The sequence below is a fragment of the Quercus suber genome, unplaced genomic scaffold, assembly GCF_002906115.3.
Source record: "Quercus suber isolate HL8 unplaced genomic scaffold, Cork oak 2.0 scaffold_61, whole genome shotgun sequence".
NCBI classification, from domain to species: domain Eukaryota; kingdom Viridiplantae; phylum Streptophyta; class Magnoliopsida; order Fagales; family Fagaceae; genus Quercus; species Quercus suber.
In genome coordinates this window covers 904,004-926,008 of record NW_027069526.1, presented here as the reverse complement: position 1 = coordinate 926,008, position 22,005 = coordinate 904,004, and the positions used below count along the sequence as shown (strand labels likewise).

Sequence of the window (22,005 nt, the reverse complement as noted above, 5' to 3'; positions counted from 1 at the left end):
AAGTGTAAGAGGTGAAATTGTGAATTAAAATACAAAGAATTTTGTATGGATGCGTGAATGTTGAAAAGTCTGGAAGTATTGAACCAAATGATACAAAAAATATTTATTTTTTAATTAGGAAAGTCTTGAAACATTGAACCAAATGAAAGTCAATATTTAATTTTTTTTTTCTTATCTCTGATGTGGCACTTGAGAATATTTCAATTTTCTTTGCATAAAATGCACCACTTGGCAGAACTTTATGCTTTTCCACATGAGGTTTCTGCTTTTATATATACTAGTTGCAAACTCGTGCTATGCATGAGAACCAACCTATTTGTGAGGTAGACTAAAATAATTTTATAAAAAATTTAAGAAACTACACCGTTGCATAATTTGCTCTTGTATGACTTCAATTTGTGTTACAACTTGATGAATAAGTTATTGCTTAAACGTGCAATGAATTATAAAAAATTTGTCAGAAAATTTCAGATACTGCAAAAAATAACTCAAAAATCAAGATATTAAAACTTCTTAAAGACCAAAAATTATTAAAGAATCAGATGATTCACTGCTTAGAAATTATTGAAACAAAACAATATATATATATATATATATATATGACTAAACAATAGAAAAATATAAGAGAAAGATGGGTTACATTCGAAATAATAATTTCAATTATTGTATGCTTTTTTATCTTGTAAAAAACGCATAAAGAGAGTTTGTGATTCATGTACGAAAATTACTTTTTAAAAAATACATGAAAAACCATAAAAAAAAAATTAACAAAATAGAGGAGAAGAAAATAACATAAGAAGAGCTCATACCTCTACTTGGCTTAAAATATATATATATATTGGTGTTTGCTTTGCTTTTATAGTATTCATGATTAACCTCGCAAATTTGGAAATAAATTATCAATGTTTGAATTTGAGTGAATAATTTTATTTAAATATCATGCTGACTTGGAAAATTGTGAGAGTTTCAGAGGATTCAGTTTTATATATATGTATATATATATATATAATAGGCCACAAACTGAATAACCCCTTGTGATTTAGCCAATTAATTAATTAACCAAGTTATTAATTAATCAATTTAACATGCAAACGCGTGGTAGCACAAACAAATCACCAAATAACTAAATATACAGTGGAAATTAAATGACACGGTGATTTGTTTACGAATGGGGAAAAACCTTACGGCAAAAACCCCAGCGGGTGATTTTCAGGTCACCACTCCCGAAACTCCATTATTATCACAATAAGCGGTTACAAGTAAAGGAATCACAAGCATGGTTTTCAGACCCGGACCGGACCGTACGGTTCGACCAGGAAAACCTCAAATCGCTCATTTTTTCGGTTCTTTTAGCGTCAGGAACCGTTCTATGTGAAAAAAGCAGAGACCCGTGAGAACTGCGGTCAAACCTCACGGTTTTGAGAACCGTGATCAAACCATTCCCCACGGTTCCCTACTTCCTTTGAATCTGAACTTATAAAAAATAAAAAATAAAAAACAGAAGAGGAGAGATTGTCGTTGAAAAGAGCGATCTGGACGAGCCAGTGAATGATGGCAAGAATGGAAGGCTAGTGGTGAGGAGTACCAAGGGCTTTGAGAATGGATTTGTTGAATTTGAAAGGGTAATTTAGGGATTTGAGCAAGAAGGGGAGATCCTCGTCAAGTTTGGAGGAGGAAGGGAACTGGAGATGAGAGGGGAGATCTTCTGGCTTTGTTCTCCGCTGGTGATGTGTGTGTGACAGGGTGAGAGTTTGAGAGAAAGAAAATGAGAAAGAAGGCTAGAGATGAAGAAAGACAAAAAAAAAAAAAAAAAAAAAAAAAAAAAAAAAAAAAAAAAAAAAGAAGCCAGAGAGGACTGAGGAGTCAGATGAGAGGAGTGGGATGGGGATGGGGAATGGGGAAACGTGTGTGGAGGATAAAAAAAAAAGAGAAAAAAAAACGTATGGTCTGTATGGATGCAAAGAAAGAAAGGAAAAAGAATAAAAAATCACAATAAAATGTTACCATAATATTTTCACAATACTTCACAATAAATTTTAAGTAATAGATAGTTATTAGTTAATATTAATAAGTAAAAAAAATAATTTTAATGATGGGTTCAAATTAAAACTAGTGATAACTTTTTATATAAATTTTTTTGTAAAAGTATTGCTAAAAATATTGTAAACTTCTTCACTGCTTCTGAATAGTTTTTCTTTGCTGCTGCGTGCGTAATGCTTGCTTGCTGTCAACTCCTTACATGTAATGCTTGCTTGTTGTCAAGCACTTCCTTCTTGGGTTTTGTTATTTATTTAACTTTAACAATTTTTAAATGCATGGACACCTTCATCTAGCTTTTGATTTTTTTTTTTTAATTCATAATAAATGGTGAACATTGACTATTCAAATGGGCTTGGGAGTTGGGGAAAAAAAATGATCCGTAGTCAAATGGGCTTGGCCATGAGCAAATGAACTAATTTGTCTCTTAACTATTTTATTGAGTTTCATAAAGTAAAAATTATTGGGTACTAAAGTGTACTTTGTCATGACTTAAAAATAATTTAAAATTTTAATAGCTATTTATGTTTTTTTAGAATTTAATAAATCTTATTTGTATTAAGAAAGTTATGTTACAAAAAATACTATCTATATTTGTTTTGAATTTTTTTAGTTAAATTTTCAATTTTTATTTATTTAATATATTTATTTATAATTTAAATAATTATTAAATTAATTATGACATCATCACGGTTCAACCCCGATTCGACCTCGGTTTGACCTCAAATACCTTGAACATCTCCCTTTTACGGTTCAATGAACGGTCCGGGTCTGAAAACCATGATCACAAGTACCTTACTAACCTACAGTTGAACCCTTACCCCAATACCCAATTGGACTTGTTCTATAGTGACAGTTTCCCACCTTTGATGCACGACTCCCAAGTACGTGACTAACCAATGCACGGATCCCAGTATGCGACTTCAACATCAACTTAGAAGAAGAGGTTGGCTGCAAAGTTTTTCATTTCATCCTACACGATGAAGATCAAGAAGATGCTTGGTCACAAAACCCTTTGGTGCAAATACACAGCAACTTCTTCAGAAGAGATGAACTAGGTCAAGAACTTTGTCTTTTATCACAAATTGCTTGAATAGAGTTTGTTCAATGCTTGTGCAACTTGTATACAATTTGACGGCTCTTAAAATAATCATTTTATATGTCTAGGGTTAGGAGAAAAGAAGGCCTAAAGACACATTCACGGATCCCAAGAAATCAGATCAGAAATTTTGATTTTATAAATCTCAACAGATAGCAAAATGTTGAAGAGTTATCGAGTAGGTGTCGAGCTTTAATGAATTTGCACTTCAGCTTGTTTTTTTTTTTTTTTTTTTTTTGGACAGACTTGATGACTTCAACACTTAATCTTGAAACCTTATTTCTTGAAGTATTAAAAACACCTAGAACTACCCAATTACAAGTAGAGTGCATTTTGTCAAAGGATTAGCCAATTTACATAAACAAATGACATATGTTCTTAACAAGTAAAAACACATATGTCCTAACAATCTCCCCCTTCGGCAATCCGTGACAAAACCACAACAAACAAATGAACATATGAGAAAAGTCATAAATCACTCAACTCATATTCACTTGTCGAAAACAATAAAATCCATCCTATCACAAACCCTTGAAAAACTTTGCAAGAAAAAAGTTTATGGCAAGTAGACTTTGACAACCTGTATTCCTGAAACACTTTAAACAAAACTCATCAAGGCATCTTAGTGTGAAACAGAAATAATAGATTACATACAAGTATAAGAAACATGTGTATAAAGAAAGAAAAGAAATAACACATGTAAAGGTAGGTGAAGAAGACATACATCAGCATATAAAGAAGATAAGTACAATGTATGTAAACAAATGGTCACAAGACCCCATTTACAAGAACAATGTATCTAAAAAGTAGAAAAGAAAAAGATACATCAAATCCTCACTACATCCCTCAAGTATCAATACTCCCCCTAACAAAACTATCCTATACTAACTCTCCCCCTAAGATGACTTCTTTTATATCCAAAACTACTCTCCCTTTTTGTCACGAGTGACAAAGGGTAAGTGTGTCAAGTAGACATCTCATCAATAGAGCTAGCATCTCCATTATCATCCGAAGCGTCATCGTCATCACCATCATCATCAGAATCAGAAGCCGCTAGAGGAGGTGGTGAAGGAGTAGCCTTAGAAGCAAACCCACCCATGGTCGCCTGCCATCGTGCAATACGATCAAGACGAACATTCACCTGATACAACTCAGTAGAAAGCATATCTAAGCGAGCATCCATGTGTTGCAGTTGCGCCATGATGTCTCAAAGAGATACATCGCCCATAGAGGAAGAAGGGCAGATGTAGACGGAACAGTACGAGATGGAGCGGAATGGGAGGAAGGAGTGGAATCCGGCTGTCGTGACCTAAACTGCGCTGCAATACATTTTACGGTAGCAGCGTCTATGTCACAAATGTGAGTGAAGTGGTTGAACATAGGAAAAGGGACAGAAAAATGACATAAGATCTTCATGATAGCAGAAGGAAAGATGAGCTTATCATGGGACGCTGAATCTAAATGAACATCTATGATAGAAAGAATGAAATGAGAAGGAAAATCTATAGTAAGATGCTCAAGAAGAGATAACAAAAATCGAGCGCGAGACTCTGTGATGGAGTTGTAGTGAGAGAGAGAATGGAGTACAAAAGTCATCATCATGTTTAAGAATCTAGGACCTTTAGCAAAAGGTCTACATGATGTATACTGATGTTCACCCCAATCAGCAGGGTGCTCACAAAAAGCAGAAATAAGTTCATCTTTAGACACAGTCCTTAGACACTCATAAGAAGGATAGTTAGGAAACTCTATCCTAGGAACCTGAAGCACATCCGCAACTAGCTGCGTTGTGATAGGGATGTGCGTACCTCGAATGCGAGTGAAAAAGAGAGGTACTGAACGATCAATCCCGTGCATGTTGGAGTAAAACTCCTGAATAAGCACGAGAGGACAAGTGATTGGGACGTCACACAGTGACTCCCATCCCCTACTGTGAATGACAGAGGGAAGGTCAGTGTCGGCGAAGTCTGCCAAAGTGACTTGGCATTCCGAATGAACACCTCGTCTAGAGAAGTTCTCTGAGAATGCCTTGTGGGCATTATCATCACGGAACTGAAGATTAAGAGGAACAGAATCAGAAGAGGAGGAAGCTCCAAAACGAAGAGGGTTCCGAGCAGGAGTGGATTTACGCTTAGGTGCCATAAACACTACTAATATAAACAGAATGAGTCAGAGAGAAAGAAAGAGACAATCAAAAAAGTCTCAAAACAATTCAAATATATCAAATATATTGAATAAAAAGTATGTATGCATAAGGAATGCATGAACATGTGGCATGCAACAAAAATTTCACCATGGGCTCAGCCCAATCCAAACCTACCAGCACACAAACATAGTTCACACATCTAAATGCATGAAAATACCATTCTAATGCACATGTGATGCAATGCATGAGATTTTGAACACATTTAAATGAAAACCCGTCCCAAAATTTCATGAAAAACTCATCAATTTTGAAAATCCCCAAAAATTTTCAAAAAACCCCAAAACCTAAGATTCAAAACATGAAATGCATGAAGAATGAAGGAAAAAGAGATCATACCAAGTGATTTAAAGCAAGGAAGGGCCAAAAATCACGTGGGTTGAAGGTTTTGAGTGAGAAAAAGGATTTTGGGAGATGAACAGCCGCGGACAGATCGAGAGAGATCGAGAAAATGAGAACCGGATCGCGACAGAAGCTTATATAGGAGGATCAGTAATTCTCGACAGATGAGGTATCGAGACATCTGTCGAGGTAGGTCACAAACTGAATGACCCCTTGTGATTTAACCAATTAATTAATTACCAAGTTATTAATTAATCAATTTAACATGCAAATGTGTGGTAGCACAAACAAATCACCAAATAACTAAATATGCAACAGAAATTAAATGACACGGTGATTTGTTTACGAATGGGGAAAAACCTTACAGCAAAAACCCCACCGGGTGATTTTCAGGTCACCACTCCCGAAACTCCACTATTATCACAACAAACGATTACAAATAAAGGAATCTCAAGTACCTTACCAACCTACAGTTGAACCCTTACCCCAATACCCAATTGGACTTGTTCTGTAGTGACAATTCCCACCTTTGATGCACAGCTCCCAAGTACGTGACTAACCAATGCGTGAATCACAATACGTGACTTCAACACCAACTTAGAAGGAGAGGTTGGCTGCAAAGTTCTTCAATTCATCCTACACGATGAAGATCAAGAAGATGCTTGGTCACAAAACCCTTTAGTGCAAATACACAGCAACTTCTTCAGAAGAGATGAACTAGGTCAAGAATTTCGTCTTTTATCACAAATTGCTTGAACAGAGTTTGCTCAATGCTTGTGCAACTTGTGTACAATTTGACGGCTCTTAAAATAATCCTTTTATATGTCTAGGGTTAGGAGAAAAGAATGCCCAAAGACACATTCACAGATCCTAAGAAATCAGATCAAAAAATCTGATTTTATAAATCTCGACAGATAGCAAGGTGTCGAGGAGCTATCGAGCAGGTGTCGAGCTTTAATGAATTTGCACTTCAGCTTATTTTTTTCTTGGACAGACTTGATAACTTCAACATTTAATCTTGAAACCTTATTTCTTGAAGTATTAAAAACACCTAGAACTACCCAATTACAAGTAGAGTGCGTTTTATCAAAGGATTAGCCAATTTACATAAACAAATGACATATGTTCTTAACAAATGAAAACACATATGTCCTAACAATATAGATTACATGCAATGCTCAAAATTTTCCATTTCCACCAAGTTCATATATGCTATCCTTATCTGTATTAGTGTGTACACTAACAACCAGCTAATATACAATGCCCCAACAGTTTAGAAGAAAATACTTAAACTTGTCCATTTTCTATCCTTTTCCTGCAATTTCTTATCTACCAAACAAAAATTAAAACAAAAGGGTCTCAAAGTGCAGAATTACCTTCCAACACTCCCACCGATTCCAAATCACAAATTCAAGAACTAACTCAGTCCTAAACCGTTCCAACTCACCCCGACCTTTGCTAACCCCTTCCTTAGCTTGCCCCACAAACTCACCCACCTTCACATTGGCATCTTCCAAGCAAAACCTAGTTTCCTTCTTCCTTGACTTACCGAGTTTCCACCATAACTGCTCCAAGCCATGCCAGACCGATCGAGTCAAACTCAGCTAAGAAAACCCATCAAACCCATTTGGGTTTGCAGAAACTAGAACACGAAAATTGGGTCTGTGTTGGGAATTTTTGGACCTAGGGTTCTTAGGAAGCTTGAGAAGAATGAGAGTTTGAGAGTTGTGTGTGAGTGGAGCTGAAGAAAATAAAAGTGGGTTTGGTTTATATGGAACTGTAAGCTCCATTGGTGGGTTTTGATTGAGGAATCTCTGGCCATAGGTTGGATGAGACCCACGGCAAATGGGGTGCCATTTTTGGGTTGTAGAAGTTGGGCATGGGTGGTTTATGGCAAACGGTGGTCTAAGGAAAGAGATTGACCTCTGTTCTGAGGAAGAAGATGGCTGTTGATTTATGGGTATGGTGGGTATAGGGGGTATGGTGGGTTTTGATTGAGGAATCTGTGGGTATTTATGCGATGCAATGCTTTGCAGTTGGTTTGCTGAGAGTTTGATCAAGGAGGAGCTCGTAGAAGAGGAGCTAGTAGAGGAAGGCAGGGAAGAGAAGGCAGAGCTTCAGGTTTAGAAAAGTTTTATTACATTTTTTTTTTTAATATTGTGATGATGTGGAAAATTTGTGGGAGATTCAGAGGCTCCGGTTCCCGCGTGATGCGCGGGATCATTTTACATATTAATGATCTTTGCATCCAACATAACCTTAGTTCTCATACTTTCACTACATACATTCAAACCTAAATAATTTTTTTATATTTAAACATATAGTATCTAATATCCCCTAAAATTTTTAAACATTAGTCTCTTCAAATCACTTCATGTATGTACTTCCATTCTCCAAGAGACCACTTGGACTAACATATGATATGAGCAACCACCACTGTTATTACTTTCATTGCAATCAAATGAGTTCGAATGAGGGGAATTCTCTAGAACACTTGAATTTTGCATGCAAATATGCAATATCTTCAAAACCATCCAATATCACATACTAATAATAACAATTTATTATAGTGGAAATCATATAAAAAAATATGGCAAATATATCCAACTGAATTGGTATGCCATCATTGTCTAAACATTTGGGACTAAATCTTCAAAGTCAAGTCAATACATTGAGGAGGATATTAAGCTAATCCAAAATATCACTATAAGAAGCAATTATAGCACTGAATTTGTCAGGAGTTTAATGAAACCTAATACAAAAAATGAACACAATAATTACATAATGGCAAGATGATAGGCCTGTAATTTAGATTATATATAGACCATCAAGAAAATATATTCAATTGCAGGTCTATTTTGTCACAGTTCTGAAATAGGAGAAATGAATATATGTTGATAGTTGATAATTAATATATATGTTTAAAAGGCCTTTGCAAAAAAAAAAAAAAAAAAAAAAATTTAACAAAACAATAGTGGTATTTATTGAGAACTTATAAAACTTGTAAATCAGTAACTGTTAATTGAATCTAAAATACATTCAAGAGTACCATACCAAGATTTGAGTATGTTGTACTGAATCAAAAGAATGCAACGCACCTGAAAGCATGACAAAGAGTTAAAGCATATTAGGTTCACTCATCAAAAAGCATATTAAGTTCTTGAATGACGGAGCTATCTTCATACTCTACCTCTAGGTCTCATATTGACAAATGCTTGGCAAATTCCAAGGCTTTATGTATCCCAATAGCTAGCATTTCTAATCAATCATTACCAGTATCTAACAAATCCAGTGATTCGCAAATAATGCTAACAAAAAAGCCTTTCCATTTTTTTTTTTTTTTTTTTTGGTGGGATTCTATATATCACACAAAGCTGAGATATACAAAAATGGTCCTCCAAAAGGCCAACATCACTTGGCTAATCTAATACTCTTTTCTTTCTTCTTTTAAGCAATTTGATGGTTTTTGAACCTTGATTTCTTGAGTTATTTGGCTTTGACAATCATAAAACTGCAAAGATTGAAGGAAGAGATTGGCTCGCAAATTAACTGTCTAAAGAGAATCAAAAAGAGGACAATTGGAAATAGCAAAAAAGGAAGGAAAAAACACACACACACACACACACACACACACACTTATTAAATTTATAACTGGATTATGGCTTGCATAGTACACTCTGCAGTGGAATGCTCTACGGTTTTGGCTTTCAAGAATCTGCCCTTTACTAATCTCACTAACAATTTACAAAGGTCATTTTATTTTTAAAACATTCACTAAAACTTACATAAAAGCTTGAAACGCACCAATCTAAAACTTATATGACAATTTCAAACACCAAATTTGCTATTCCTAGGAACCACAATGAATCGCACCAAACTAAACTTATATGACAATATTAGTTATAGTCTTTGAGGTATGTTTCATAATTTGTGTGAGGGTATGAAGAAGAATATAAAAAGTTAAAATAAAAGAAATATCTCTTAATGTTTTTTGTAGATTAAACCCAATTTATCACCACTTTTAACCCCATTCCTCCCATTCTTTTTCGGGTATTACAGAAAGTATTAGAAAACTTTAGCCCACAACATTCTCATAAACTAAACATAATTTCACAAATGATGATTTAAAAATGAAATATACAGGAAATCTTTATATTGCCTAATTGTGCTAAGTGCTAACAAATCCAGGATTGTACAATGACTTAAAACAATATATGAAAGCGAACACAATATAATGCACACGCAATGAACATGATAAATCAATTCTAACATTTGTGAAATCACCCAACAAGAAAAACTCAGATTTCTGTAAAATCAAGTCTTGATACTCACAAATTTACAATCAATATTGTGGCATCTAAATAAAACCCATGATAATAAAACTTCAATAAAAACATATTTTAAAAAATCAAAACAACATTGTAGTGTTAGAAGTCCTAATTGCTAACTTGAAGTAAAAGAAGAGGATTGTTTCCATCAATTCTGTTTTCTCTAATTTACATTAGTAAAATAGAGAATTTGAGTACTTGTATTAGTAGACAACTTCCACAGTAAAATAAAATCATTAATTATAAATCCTGAGCTATTAAGGTCATGTTTGGTAGATTGTAATAGGCGTTGTAATGTAATAGTTATTCCAATGGTTTAGTTATTCTTTAGTTTGGTTATATTTTTATTACAAGAAATAATCATTCCTTATAAATAGTTATTCTTCAAAATGAAGAATAAATATTCCTCTTTAAAAGGTTGTATTAGTTATTCCTTAGTAAGTGCAATAATTTCAAATTTTAATATATTTCCAAATAAACAAATTTTCCATATACATCTAACAATGATAAAAATAAAAAAATCATAAAAAATAACACAATCTCTCTTAAATTTTTTTTTTTAAACAATTTTTAAGAATATATAATTGTACGAGTAAGATATTTCCTAAAATAAATGTTAAGTTTCATTTTAATGTTATTGCTCACGACCAAACTAATGAATAGGTTTAGTTATTACATTACAACACATTTTATTACTAGTAATAAAGATTACAATTTCTATCATAATCCTCATTCAGTGTACTAAATGTATCCTTAATATAATTTATAAAGCCATAGTTGGTTTGTTTAGCAAGTACAACTTTCTACCATGAGTAATAAAAATTTTAGCATAGTGCATTCTCATCATTCCTTCTAATAATTAATTATGCTTTTCCGAAAATGAAGGAAAGCCAATGAAAGAAAAGATTCCCCACATTTTCTTTCATTCCAAGAACTTACAGGTGGTTCTTAAGGAGGGAAATTCTTCTAATTCTTGTCCTGAAAGATTTGCTTCAGATGTTTCTAGTGCCTGCCTTTGGATTTGCTTGAAACAAATATGGGTTGGCAAAACTAACTCTACTTTCACCACTTCTATCTCCTGTTTCTTCATGGAAACTAGATATCACTGAAAACAATGGCTTTTGTGAGAAATATATAATTTTAAGAAAACCGCAACACAATCCAAATTAATTAAGAAAACCACAACACATTCCAAATTAATTAAGAGAATACAACACATTGTATAGAAGCCTCGACACAGAGTTCATTACAGAAACCAAAAAAAAAAAAAAAACCAATAATTAAAGATGTATAACATAACCCAAAAATAAAAAATAAAAACTAAAATAAAATTTTAAAAGAAAGCTTATTTGATCCAAAAGATATCTTTAAGATTTCTATTTTGAACACTTTAGGGTGAATCTTTTTTAGTAATTTCTATAATCTATAAAAATATAAGATGGTGTTTTAAATAATATTTAATGCATTTAAGGCTGATTGACAACCATAATCAAACACATTCAAGGGATAGTTGTTAGTATCATACGAGGCATATCGTATCATGTACAAAAAGTTTCGTATCGTAAGTGCTCATGAATCGTCCAATACATAGGTGCGTATCGTATGAATCATATCGTATCGGTGAATCGTACGATACATAGACATGTGGATTTAAAATGGGTTTTTTTGTTAAAATTTGTGGTTTTATTTGATTTAAACAAGTTGTTAGACTTTGTTAACACAAAATTATTGGGAAACTTAATTGAGTCTAATGAAATAGCAAGTCCATGAGTTTTTTTCCTCCCTTCTCTTTCTCCTACAAAATTTAGACTATACTCATAACACTCACTTTTATATGTGCGAATTTATTTTCTATGCTATTAATAATGTATTAAATGAAAATATAATTATTTTTTATTTTGTTATTATTATTTTGAGTCTAAAAGGCTAGAATTTCAAGAAAAAATTATTACAATAAAAAAACCAAAAAAAAAAAAAGTAAATGATGATAATAATAAAGAAAATGTCTATGAAAAAATAATTTTGCAAGATGCTAAACATGATGATAACATTGACTTAGACGGAGTTAATTAGCCAAGATAATGAAAAGATATTATTATTTTGGTTCATATATCATGTATTACTTCTGATTTTAATCAATTTGAATGTGCATGTTATAAACATAAGTTAATTTGATTTATTTAGTTAGCTTTCTTAAATTTTATTACATAAGTAATGATTAAATTGGTCATTAGTTGAATATATTTTGAATTTATAATGAATATACCTTTTATATATGTATATCTATAATTATTTTATAATTTTATTGGGTGTTTGTGTATCTTACGATACATGATTCGATACGATACACGATACAGGAAAATAAAAAATCGATTCATAATACGATTTACGGTTTGACAACTATGATTCAAGGCAATTCATCAAATGACAAAACACCCAACTCTTACTTTTTAATTAGCACACGTTGTTGCTTATAATAGTATAAAGATAAATTTTAATTGAGAGCCAAGCTAGTTAGCGCAATTAAATCATGAACTTATGAAAATTATTCTATAAAAAAAAAAAATGCAAATTAGAAATTTTCAAAACTGTGGTGCTTCCTGGCTTCTCTTCAAACTTGTTTTTGCCAAAAATCTTTAGTTGGGCTTCAGCATTTTCTGTTAAAAATCCAATTCGTTCTTCAAAATTTTCTTCTAATGCAATGTGCTCCCATCAAACCAAAGTATTTCAAAGATTTTAAAAATTAAAAACAGAAATTTACAGGTAATTATATTGGCAATCTGACTATGTGAAGACTCTAATTTTTCTTTCTCTACTTTAAAATCTCAAATCTCTAAGTCATTATTCTAAAAGCCCCAAATTTTTCTTGTTTAATACTAAAACAGTTTTTAACAGCAACTGCAATTCTACCTTTCAACAAAAACTGCCATAGAATGGTTGCAGAAAAGGGGAAAAAAAAAAAAAAAAAAGAGTAAGATGAAAGAAAAGAAAAACCAAATAGAATTCAGAGAATAAGAGGAAAGAAAGAAGAGAACAATAGCATTAACAAAAAAAAGGAATATACAAATCTAAAAAATAAGAATTAGAACTGATTTTTTTTCCTTAGAACTTTGAGTCTCTCTCATTCCGATGTGCCCCTTATGAACTATTTCTCTTTGCAATTATGGTTCTGATGGTCTAAGTCTGGTGAGGGAACAGATGGTAGAGGAAAAACTGATGGCTATGGCCAGCCTTACATATTTATCTCTTGGCGCCCTATACACTCTGTCTCTCATATCTCTATATCTCAAGCCTTTCGAGTTTCAATTGCATTTTAAGTTTTTAACTCAAATAACTAAATCTAAAGCAATCCAACCAAAAAATTCAAACCTAAATCATATTCAATCCCCAAATTTGAAAAAGAAAAGGAAAAAAACAAAAACAAAAACTTTACTAACTATGGTATACGGCAAAAAAACCTAAAATAAATATCAATGCAACATTCAATCCTATACTTATTTAATCCCAACGATTTGGTTAAGATTAGAAACAGAAGTACTCAAACTAAAACCAATATTTTTTTTAGTGACTTCTGTAATCTTTTTATAAAAAAAAAAAAAGGTCCCATTTCTTTACTGTGAAAACCCAAAAAAAAAAAAAATCAAAAATCAAAACCTCATGTAATCCAAATACCTAAATAAATTCAATCCAACCAATCTCATACCCAGATCTAAGAAAGAAAAAAAAAACTTTATCAATGGTAGTTCCGACGATCTGATGGTAACATGTTAATACTCCTGTGCGCCTTATGGATTGTCTCTCTCTATCTCTCTATCTCTCAATCTGATGGTAATGATGTTGATGGCTTTCTGTAGGTGTGCGTTTGAGTGAATGAAGCCACCACCTGATATTTTAAACCATGTCTCTCAGTTTCTCATATTCGCTTTGTTTCTCAAGCACTCTTTGTCACAGTAAACGTACAGATTAAATTTGAGGCCCTCAAACGGTGTAACGATCGCACTTTTGGCCTTTAAAAGTGTATACGTGACTGAATTTTAAATAGTCATTTTTCCTACATGGCAACACCTCCTTAATTGCAGAAAAAGGTTTCTGCTATGATATATAGTATATGATATGATATATATATATATATTGATTATAACTATTATAATCATTCTTGACTCTCTTAGGAGATAGTGGATTCCAGTTAGATCAGCTGATAAAATCTCTGATAGTTGTATAAGAGATCTGGGATTCAATCCCCACCTACATCAAAAATTGATTGATATATTGGTCTGATAATAAAGAGTTATCATCAGGAGTAGATACCATAAGTTGAATCTCTCTCTCTCTCTCTCTCTCCACAAAAAAAAAAAGAAAAAAAAGAAGACTCTCTTGGGAGATAAGGCCAATACTGAATATGGAGTAAATACTAATGCAGGCTATGCATCAATATAAGGGTGTGAACAAATTGGGGCCAGGGAATAAAGAGCAATGAACGATTTGCTCAGGCCCACCAAAGACTATGGGCTAGTTCCCTTTTGAGACGCTACTTTCTTAAACTCTAGGCCCAATACAAAGAATCGACCTCTTGGGTCAATATTTGTCCTAGCTGTACAAGCTAACTATTTTAAACGCTGAAAAAGTATTAAGAAATGGTTTTGTGAGAGGGTGGTCTCCTATAGTATGCATGGGTTTCGCATGCTGTAAAAGGGTGATCTCATGAAATACATTCTCCTCGCTTAATATAGGTGTTTGGATGCTTAAACAAGTTATACTCACCTACAAATTAATTTGTACATATACAATATTGTTTATTATTATTATTTGGGAAATTGCAATTTGTCCTCCTTGTGTAGCAACTTCACTGGTTCTCATTCTATAATCCATAAACCCTAGGGCTGTAAACGAGCTAAGTTTTGTCGAGTAGTGCATGTTCAATCTTGGCTCGTCAGGAAAAATCAAAAGCTTGAGTTTGTAACAAGCCTAAAAACAATGTTTGAAATTGAGTTCATGGGAAAGCCAAAAAATTTGAACTTGGCTTGGCTTGGCTTGATTAATTAGTCAAGCCAAACTCAAGCTTAATATCAAGCTCAAATTCAAGCTCAGATCAAGTTTTTGAGATTGAGATCTAAAAAAATTACATTATTAAATGCTTAAATCTCTAAAATTAAGAAAAAAGAAATAGAAAATAATATACTCATTTTATCATGCATCTAGTCCTACGTATGATTAGCCATTATTCAAATTAATAATTTACATAATTAAATTTATTCATTCATCATTCCTTGTCTACAACTTCAACAATTGTTCAAAATACAACTTTTACATTCACGTTAGATGGTGAAGGACTATAAAAAATACCTATTTGTAACTATTATGAATGAGAAAATACTAACATGTTTCATAACTTTACTTTACATGATTGATAGGGAAGGATCATATGTGGCCAACTTAATTATTTATTTATTTTTAAATGTAACTATAGTCTAAAGTAGTTCTTGATCACTTTAAAGGAAGGAAAAAATGAAGGTAATATAGGTAATAGTCTCATGTTGGCAATATTATTATTAAGATATGTGTAATAAGTATATTTAGCTAACACATATAAACGTATAAATAAATCTATGCTTAAATTGTTGTGTATCAAGCCTAATAGCTCACGAGTTTGTTTGTAAACAAATTTTTTTGCTTGAGCTTAGCTTGTTTATTAAACGAACCTAAAACTAAGGTTTAAACTTGCTTTATTTATAAATAAACAAACATAAATAAGCTTTTTATTAAGCCGAGCCCGAGTTGTTCATGATCGACTTGGTTTATTTACAGCAGCCCAATAAGTCTTCCATAGTCTTAGTGATTAAAAAAAATAAAAAGGAAATATTATACAAATTATGTGGGTTTAGGGGATGGTAAAAACTTTTCCCCCATCTTACTTTGTCCTACTTGACTTTTCTCTACTATGAAAAAGTAACGAGACAATGATAGATTTTGCTCGCCCCACTCTACCCTTATTTAAAACAGTCAAATCAAGTAGTAGATTTACTTTTCAATTGACTCTAATCGACTCATGAACAACTATACTTACTTTTTCTCTTTCTTTTGACACTCTTATAACTTCTCCTTGTTTACTTTCATTTTAATCTCACTAATGCTAAAACCATCTCATTAGAAATGACAAAATGCCTTCAATTTACCTTTTGACCAACCTTGCTCTTGCCTCATGCAAATTTTGCCCATCCCAAAAAGGGATTGAGACACCCCTGATCTGACCCCGTTACACTCGTTGCCATCCTCTCACACACACACATAGAGAGAGAGAGAGAGAGAGAGAGAGAGAGAGAGGCCTAGATGAAACGAGGCCAATCCGATTGGCCCATTTAACTCGTATAGAAGTGCTGGTCCATGAAATGCGTAGTCTCACATGAGTACACGACCAAAACAAAAATAGAAAAGCTAGAGATCTCCACTTGCGGAAGCAGTAGTTAAAGACAAAACACAAAAGGGTCCTCCATTTACACTGCAAGTTGCACACCCATTCTGCAGTAACAAATACCACACTACTCTCAATTTCTTCACTAGGTTTTATTAGCAAAATTTTGTAGTGGCAGCTCACTGTTTTTCTAACCATTGGTACTGAATCTGGCACAACACAAAATTATTACAGTGAAAAAATGATAGTCACTAACTTACAATTTTGCTTCTTTGCTACTTTTGCTTGACATTTTCGGCACATATATATGAGAAAAATTTCATAGAGTGTCTTGAATGATGTCTTAAATCTCTCAAGATTGTAGACAGGACTTAGGTTGAACCACTCCAGAATTGGTGCCATGGGCATTAGTACACTCAGAGATGACTTGCTGTCCAGATTTATCTGATTCAATCTTTATGTTGCTCAAATTTATTCCAGTGCAAGCAACAGATTGACTGCAATTGAGGTAAATTGCTGCATTTGAGCTTGATGTTCCAACTATGTCATCGTAGGTCACTTCGCTTATGTGAACTCCAGTTGACTGTAGTTAGAAAAGTTAAATTTAATTAATTTGCATCACATCTATCTTAAAAGAAATTAACTACTATTCTTTCTAAATAAAACAGGGTTTTGTATGATTTACCTTTGGTTCACAGTTACCACTTGTACCATCAAAATTATTGCAGTAATATTGATCAATATATATTGGGTTGTCTACTGATTCTACGGTGATGTGCTCGAATGAAATCTTTCGAACGTAACCTAGTCCAATCTTTTTACAAATATTGTAAAAATTATTAGATATAAATAACAGAACATTGTAATTATTTCTCTAAAAAAAAAAAAAAAGAATTGGTCTAGATTTACTACCTGCCATGTCTTGATCCGAACTCCATTTGTTGTTCCCTTGAAATTAACTTTCTTCACATGAATGTTTTCGACTTTGACAGAATTTCCATACCTGCCTAAGCTTCCAATGCTGTTTTGAAACAAACGTGAATATAAGAAATTAATCACTTGTTACAAACGTACATGCCTAAGGTGATAAATTAATATGGTAACCAACACGAAGTTAAGAAATTGCATTCTAGCTAGCCTTTTGTTTTATAGTAGCCAAGAAGTTTCACTTTCAACAACAAATCTTGGACCCTTTTTTATTCTTAATTTGAAAGATTATCTTATCTAATTAAATGTAAAAAATATATTAGTCCTTGATGTGGAACTGCTTTTTTATCGCTTTATTTTTCAAATCCTAATTTTTAGCATATTTTCTCCGACAGAGCGTGGGGTGAATGTGTAGACAAAGCAGTATATGACAAATATTTTTTTCCAAAATCAAAAGAGGATTGCATTAAAGAAATAAAGGATTTCTAGCATGGAAAGAAATGTAGTAGATAGATGACCCACCTTACTCCATGACCCGGTCCACATGTAACATATGATACGTTAATATTAGATGACAATTCTCCAATGGAAACACAGTCGTCACCTGTTGATAATGCAACGTTGAGTCAGTTCATATATCCATTGTCATGTCATTTTATAAATCTTTTATAATTAATTGCATATTAATTAGTTTGATTGAACAAAAGTGACTAAAATTTCTTACCTGTAGCTATGACAGAGTTGTTGACAAGGACATTTTGAGAGAGTTCAATGTGAATGCCGTCAGTGTTAGGGCTACTTTCTGGAGCTGTTATATGCATATTCTTAACCAAAATATCACTACTCTGATTTACCACTACATGGTATCTGGCACTGTCAATGGTGTGAATGTCACTAATAGTACTGTTCTTGCAATGTATGATATTCAATGCCTGCAATACACCGTATAGATAGATATTATATATAGTAAAAATGTTTTTAAGAAATTGCACTTATTTAATCAATCATAAAAACACAATGCATATAACAAAGAGTAATCAACATAGAGCAGATGTTATAGATTTGAATTCTATCATATCTATAAATAAAAAAATACCAATGCATATAGTACAAAAATAAAATTAACGATATACTGATACTTACCACTGGTATTACTGTAGCACATCCCGTCTGGGGAAGAAAAAAGAAAAAGAAAGAATTAGATATTGAAAAAAAAAAAAAAAAGACGTGGGATAGTGAATTATAAAGATTTTTTTTTTTTTTTGGGAGAAAATACAAAGATTAATTATGACTGAACTTTAATTTAAAGATGGTTAATACTAATCATTATATATATATATATATATACTATTAATAACAGTATTCTCTGTTTGGGCTTTATCTTTTTCTGTTCTTTTTTGATAGATAATAATAGTTTTATTGATGAAAAAGAACAATGTGCTTACGATTGTAAACTCACTACCCTTGAAGCAAATACAATCAAATCATAAGGAAAGTCTAATAGAGATAAAGAAATCAAACAAGGAACTACAATGTGTAAGACCCCAAATACGAGACTGCTCAAACAAAGTCCTAGCAAGCAAGGTCTTCAACATATCTATAGGTCTCTCAATGTCCTCAAAAGTTCAGGCATTGCGTTCCTTCCATACTAACCACATAAGGCATGCTGGTACCATATTCCAAACCTTTGAAGAGTAAGTTCCCAACCAATTCCTCCAGGTAAAAAGAAGATAAACAGTAGTATCCGGCATCACTCATTGAACCCCAAACATAATAAGGACCTCACTCCACAAAGCAAATGCAAACTTACAATGAAGCAAAAGGTGATCCACAGTATCCTCATCACACCTACATAGACAACACCAATTAACAAGGAGCAAGTTCTTCTTAACAAGGTTATTTATTGTAAGAATCCCACCCCTAGCAGCAATCTATAAAAAGAAAGATATCCTTTTAGGTACCTTTACACACCAAATGCTCTGCCAAGGGAAAGAAACAGAAGGAGCTTTCGATAAAGCAATATAAAAAGATCGCACATCAAAAACACCACTACGATTCAATTGCCAAATCAAGGTATCCTCACCCTCCCCACTAGGAATCCTAGCAGAGACATGCTCATAGAAAGAATAAAATCTCCGCAATTCCCATTCATTAAAATTGCAACGGAAAAAGAAGTTCAAACACCTACCTCCCCCGTCTGGTGCAAAAATAACCATGTCAGAAATCAGAGCTTCCTGAATCACGGCACAGGCAAACAATTCCGGGTATAATTCTTTCAAAGGAATAGGACCACTCCAAGGGTCGTGCCAAAACCGAATACGATTGCCCTCTCCTGCTGCATACACCACATAATCAAAAAAATTGTCTGCACCTTTCCTAATATTCTTCCTTAACCCACAACCATGAGTCCCTCTCACAACTCTAGTGCACCAACCTCCACTACCCTCTCCATATTTGGTGGCTATTACCTGACGCCATAAATGAGTAGCTTCCTTCCCAAACTGCCAAAGCCACTTTCCAAATAGAGCTTGGTTAAAAAGCCCAATCTTCCGAATCCCTAAACCCCCTATCTCCACCGGCCAAACAACTTTATCCCAAGCAACAAGCGGATATCTGAAAACTTCATTAGAACTCCCCCAAAGGAAATTCCTTTAAATCCTCTCTAGTCTGTCTGCTATGTGTTGCAGAATTGTAAATAACGATAGATAATAAGTTGGGAGACTCGATAAAGTACTCTTCAATAAAGTAAGCCTACCTCCTTTTGACAAATACAACCGCTTCCAACCAGAGAGCTTTTTCTCNCATCACACCTACATAGACAACACCAATTAACAAGGAGCAAGTTCTTCTTAACAAGGTTATTTATTGTAAGAATCCCACCCCTAGCAGCAATCTATAAAAAGAAAGATATCCTTTTAGGTACCTTTACACACCAAATGCTCTGCCAAGGGAAAGAAACAGAAGGAGCTTTCGATAAAGCAATATAAAAAGATCGCACATCAAAAACACCACTACGATTCAATTGCCAAATCAAGGTATCCTCACCCTCCCCACTAGGAATCCTAGCAGAGACATGCTCATAGAAAGAATAAAATCTCCGCAATTCCCATTCATTAAAATTGCAACGGAAAAAGAAGTTCAAACACCTACCTCCCCCGTCTGGTGCAAAAATAACCATGTCAGAAATCAGAGCTTCCTGAATCACGGCACAGGCAAACAATTCCGGGTATAATTCTTTCAAAGGAATAGGACCACTCCAAGGGTCGTGCCAAAACCGAATACGATTGCCCTCTCCTGCTGCATACACCACATAATCAAAAAAATTGTCTGCACCTTTCCTAATATTCTTCCTTAACCCACAACCATGAGTCCCTCTCACAACTCTAGTGCACCAACCTCCACTACCCTCTCCATATTTGGTGGCTATTACCTGACGCCATAAATGAGTAGCTTCCTTCCCAAACTGCCAAAGCCACTTTCCAAATAGAGCTTGGTTAAAAAGCCCAATCTTCCGAATCCCTAAACCCCCTATCTCCACCGGCCAAACAACTTTATCCCAAGCAACAAGCGGATATCTGAAAACTTCATTAGAACTCCCCCAAAGGAAATTCCTTTAAATCCTCTCTAGTCTGTCTGCTATGTGTTGCAGAATTGTAAATAACGATAGATAATAAGTTGGGAGACTCGATAAAGTACTCTTCAATAAAGTAAGCCTACCTCCTTTTGACAAATACAACCGCTTCCAACCAGAGAGCTTTTTCTCCACCCTTTCTAAAATAGTATTCCAAATCGAAGCATCCTTAAAATGAGCCCCAAGAGGCATTCCCAAATAAGAACTAGGCAAACGACCAACCTTACAACATAGAATACGAGCCAAAGCATCCACATTCCCAACCTCACTAACTGGCACAATTTCACTCTTGCCAACATTTACTTTTAAGCCTGTAATAGCTTCAAAAAAGATCAACACCAACCTTACAACATGTACTTTTATCATTCTTAAACTCTCTAAAATACTCCTATTTTTTAGTTAAATAATTTTAAACTTAAAAACACAATTTGGTTAAAAGAATAATTTCCCATTTAGAAAAAAAAAAAAAAAAAAAAAAAACATTCTTATGTTTTAGACTTCAAACTTTTATCAATTCTCGCGTAGAAAAAGATCCTACAAATTAGGATACTATTTCTATCTTATTTTTAAACATTATTTAACTAAATACAAGATCACAAAATAAAAAATAAAAATAAAAAAACACCTAATTGCAAAGCACGTGTATATATATATATATATAGGATTTGTATCCATATATTCCGTACCATACGAGGGTGATCACTACAAGACAGGTCCCACCATTCTGAGCCATGGCCATTAAAGGTGCCGTTGCCTGTGATTAAGAGTCCGGTCACATTATGAAATATTAGCCACCTTCTTGCGTTACGCCTCGTCCATACACTTGGTGAGGATGGCGCGTTAATTGTTCCTATTAACTGTACAAATTTCAATCATTTATATTATTTTATTTATTGTTTAATAGAATATATATAAACATTTTTATAGAATATATATATATATATATATAGAAATGAGAAAAATTAAGTACAATATTTTAGATTATTCAATTGAATTTAAACACCCAATTGTATTAAATTTGATTTTTTT

At 33.4% G+C, this 22,005-nt stretch overlaps 1 protein-coding gene across 5 annotated transcripts in view; it reads right to left on the bottom strand.

Moving 5' to 3' along the window:
• LOC112036789 (polygalacturonase) overlaps positions 1–22,005 on the bottom strand; it is a 44,464-nt gene that overhangs the window by 14,513 nt on the left and 7,946 nt on the right. For 4 of the 5 annotated variants that reach the window (XM_024069625.2, XM_065772610.1, XM_024069615.2 and 1 more), the window contains 7 exons: positions 21,663–21,833; positions 18,489–18,515; positions 18,070–18,277; positions 17,868–17,949; positions 17,331–17,439; positions 17,104–17,232; positions 16,471–17,001 (listed from right to left, as the gene is read on the bottom strand). In XM_024069625.2, the coding sequence (XP_023925393.1) occupies positions 16,771–17,001; positions 17,104–17,232; positions 17,331–17,439; positions 17,868–17,949; positions 18,070–18,277; positions 18,489–18,515; positions 21,663–21,833 (957 nt within the window). In that variant the 3' untranslated portion in view covers positions 16,471–16,770. Of the gene's footprint in view, positions 1–16,470; positions 17,002–17,103; positions 17,233–17,330; positions 17,440–17,867; positions 17,950–18,069; positions 18,278–18,488; positions 18,516–21,662; positions 21,834–22,005 lie in introns of those variants that run through there. The other variant, XM_065772611.1, reaches the window with a different exon arrangement.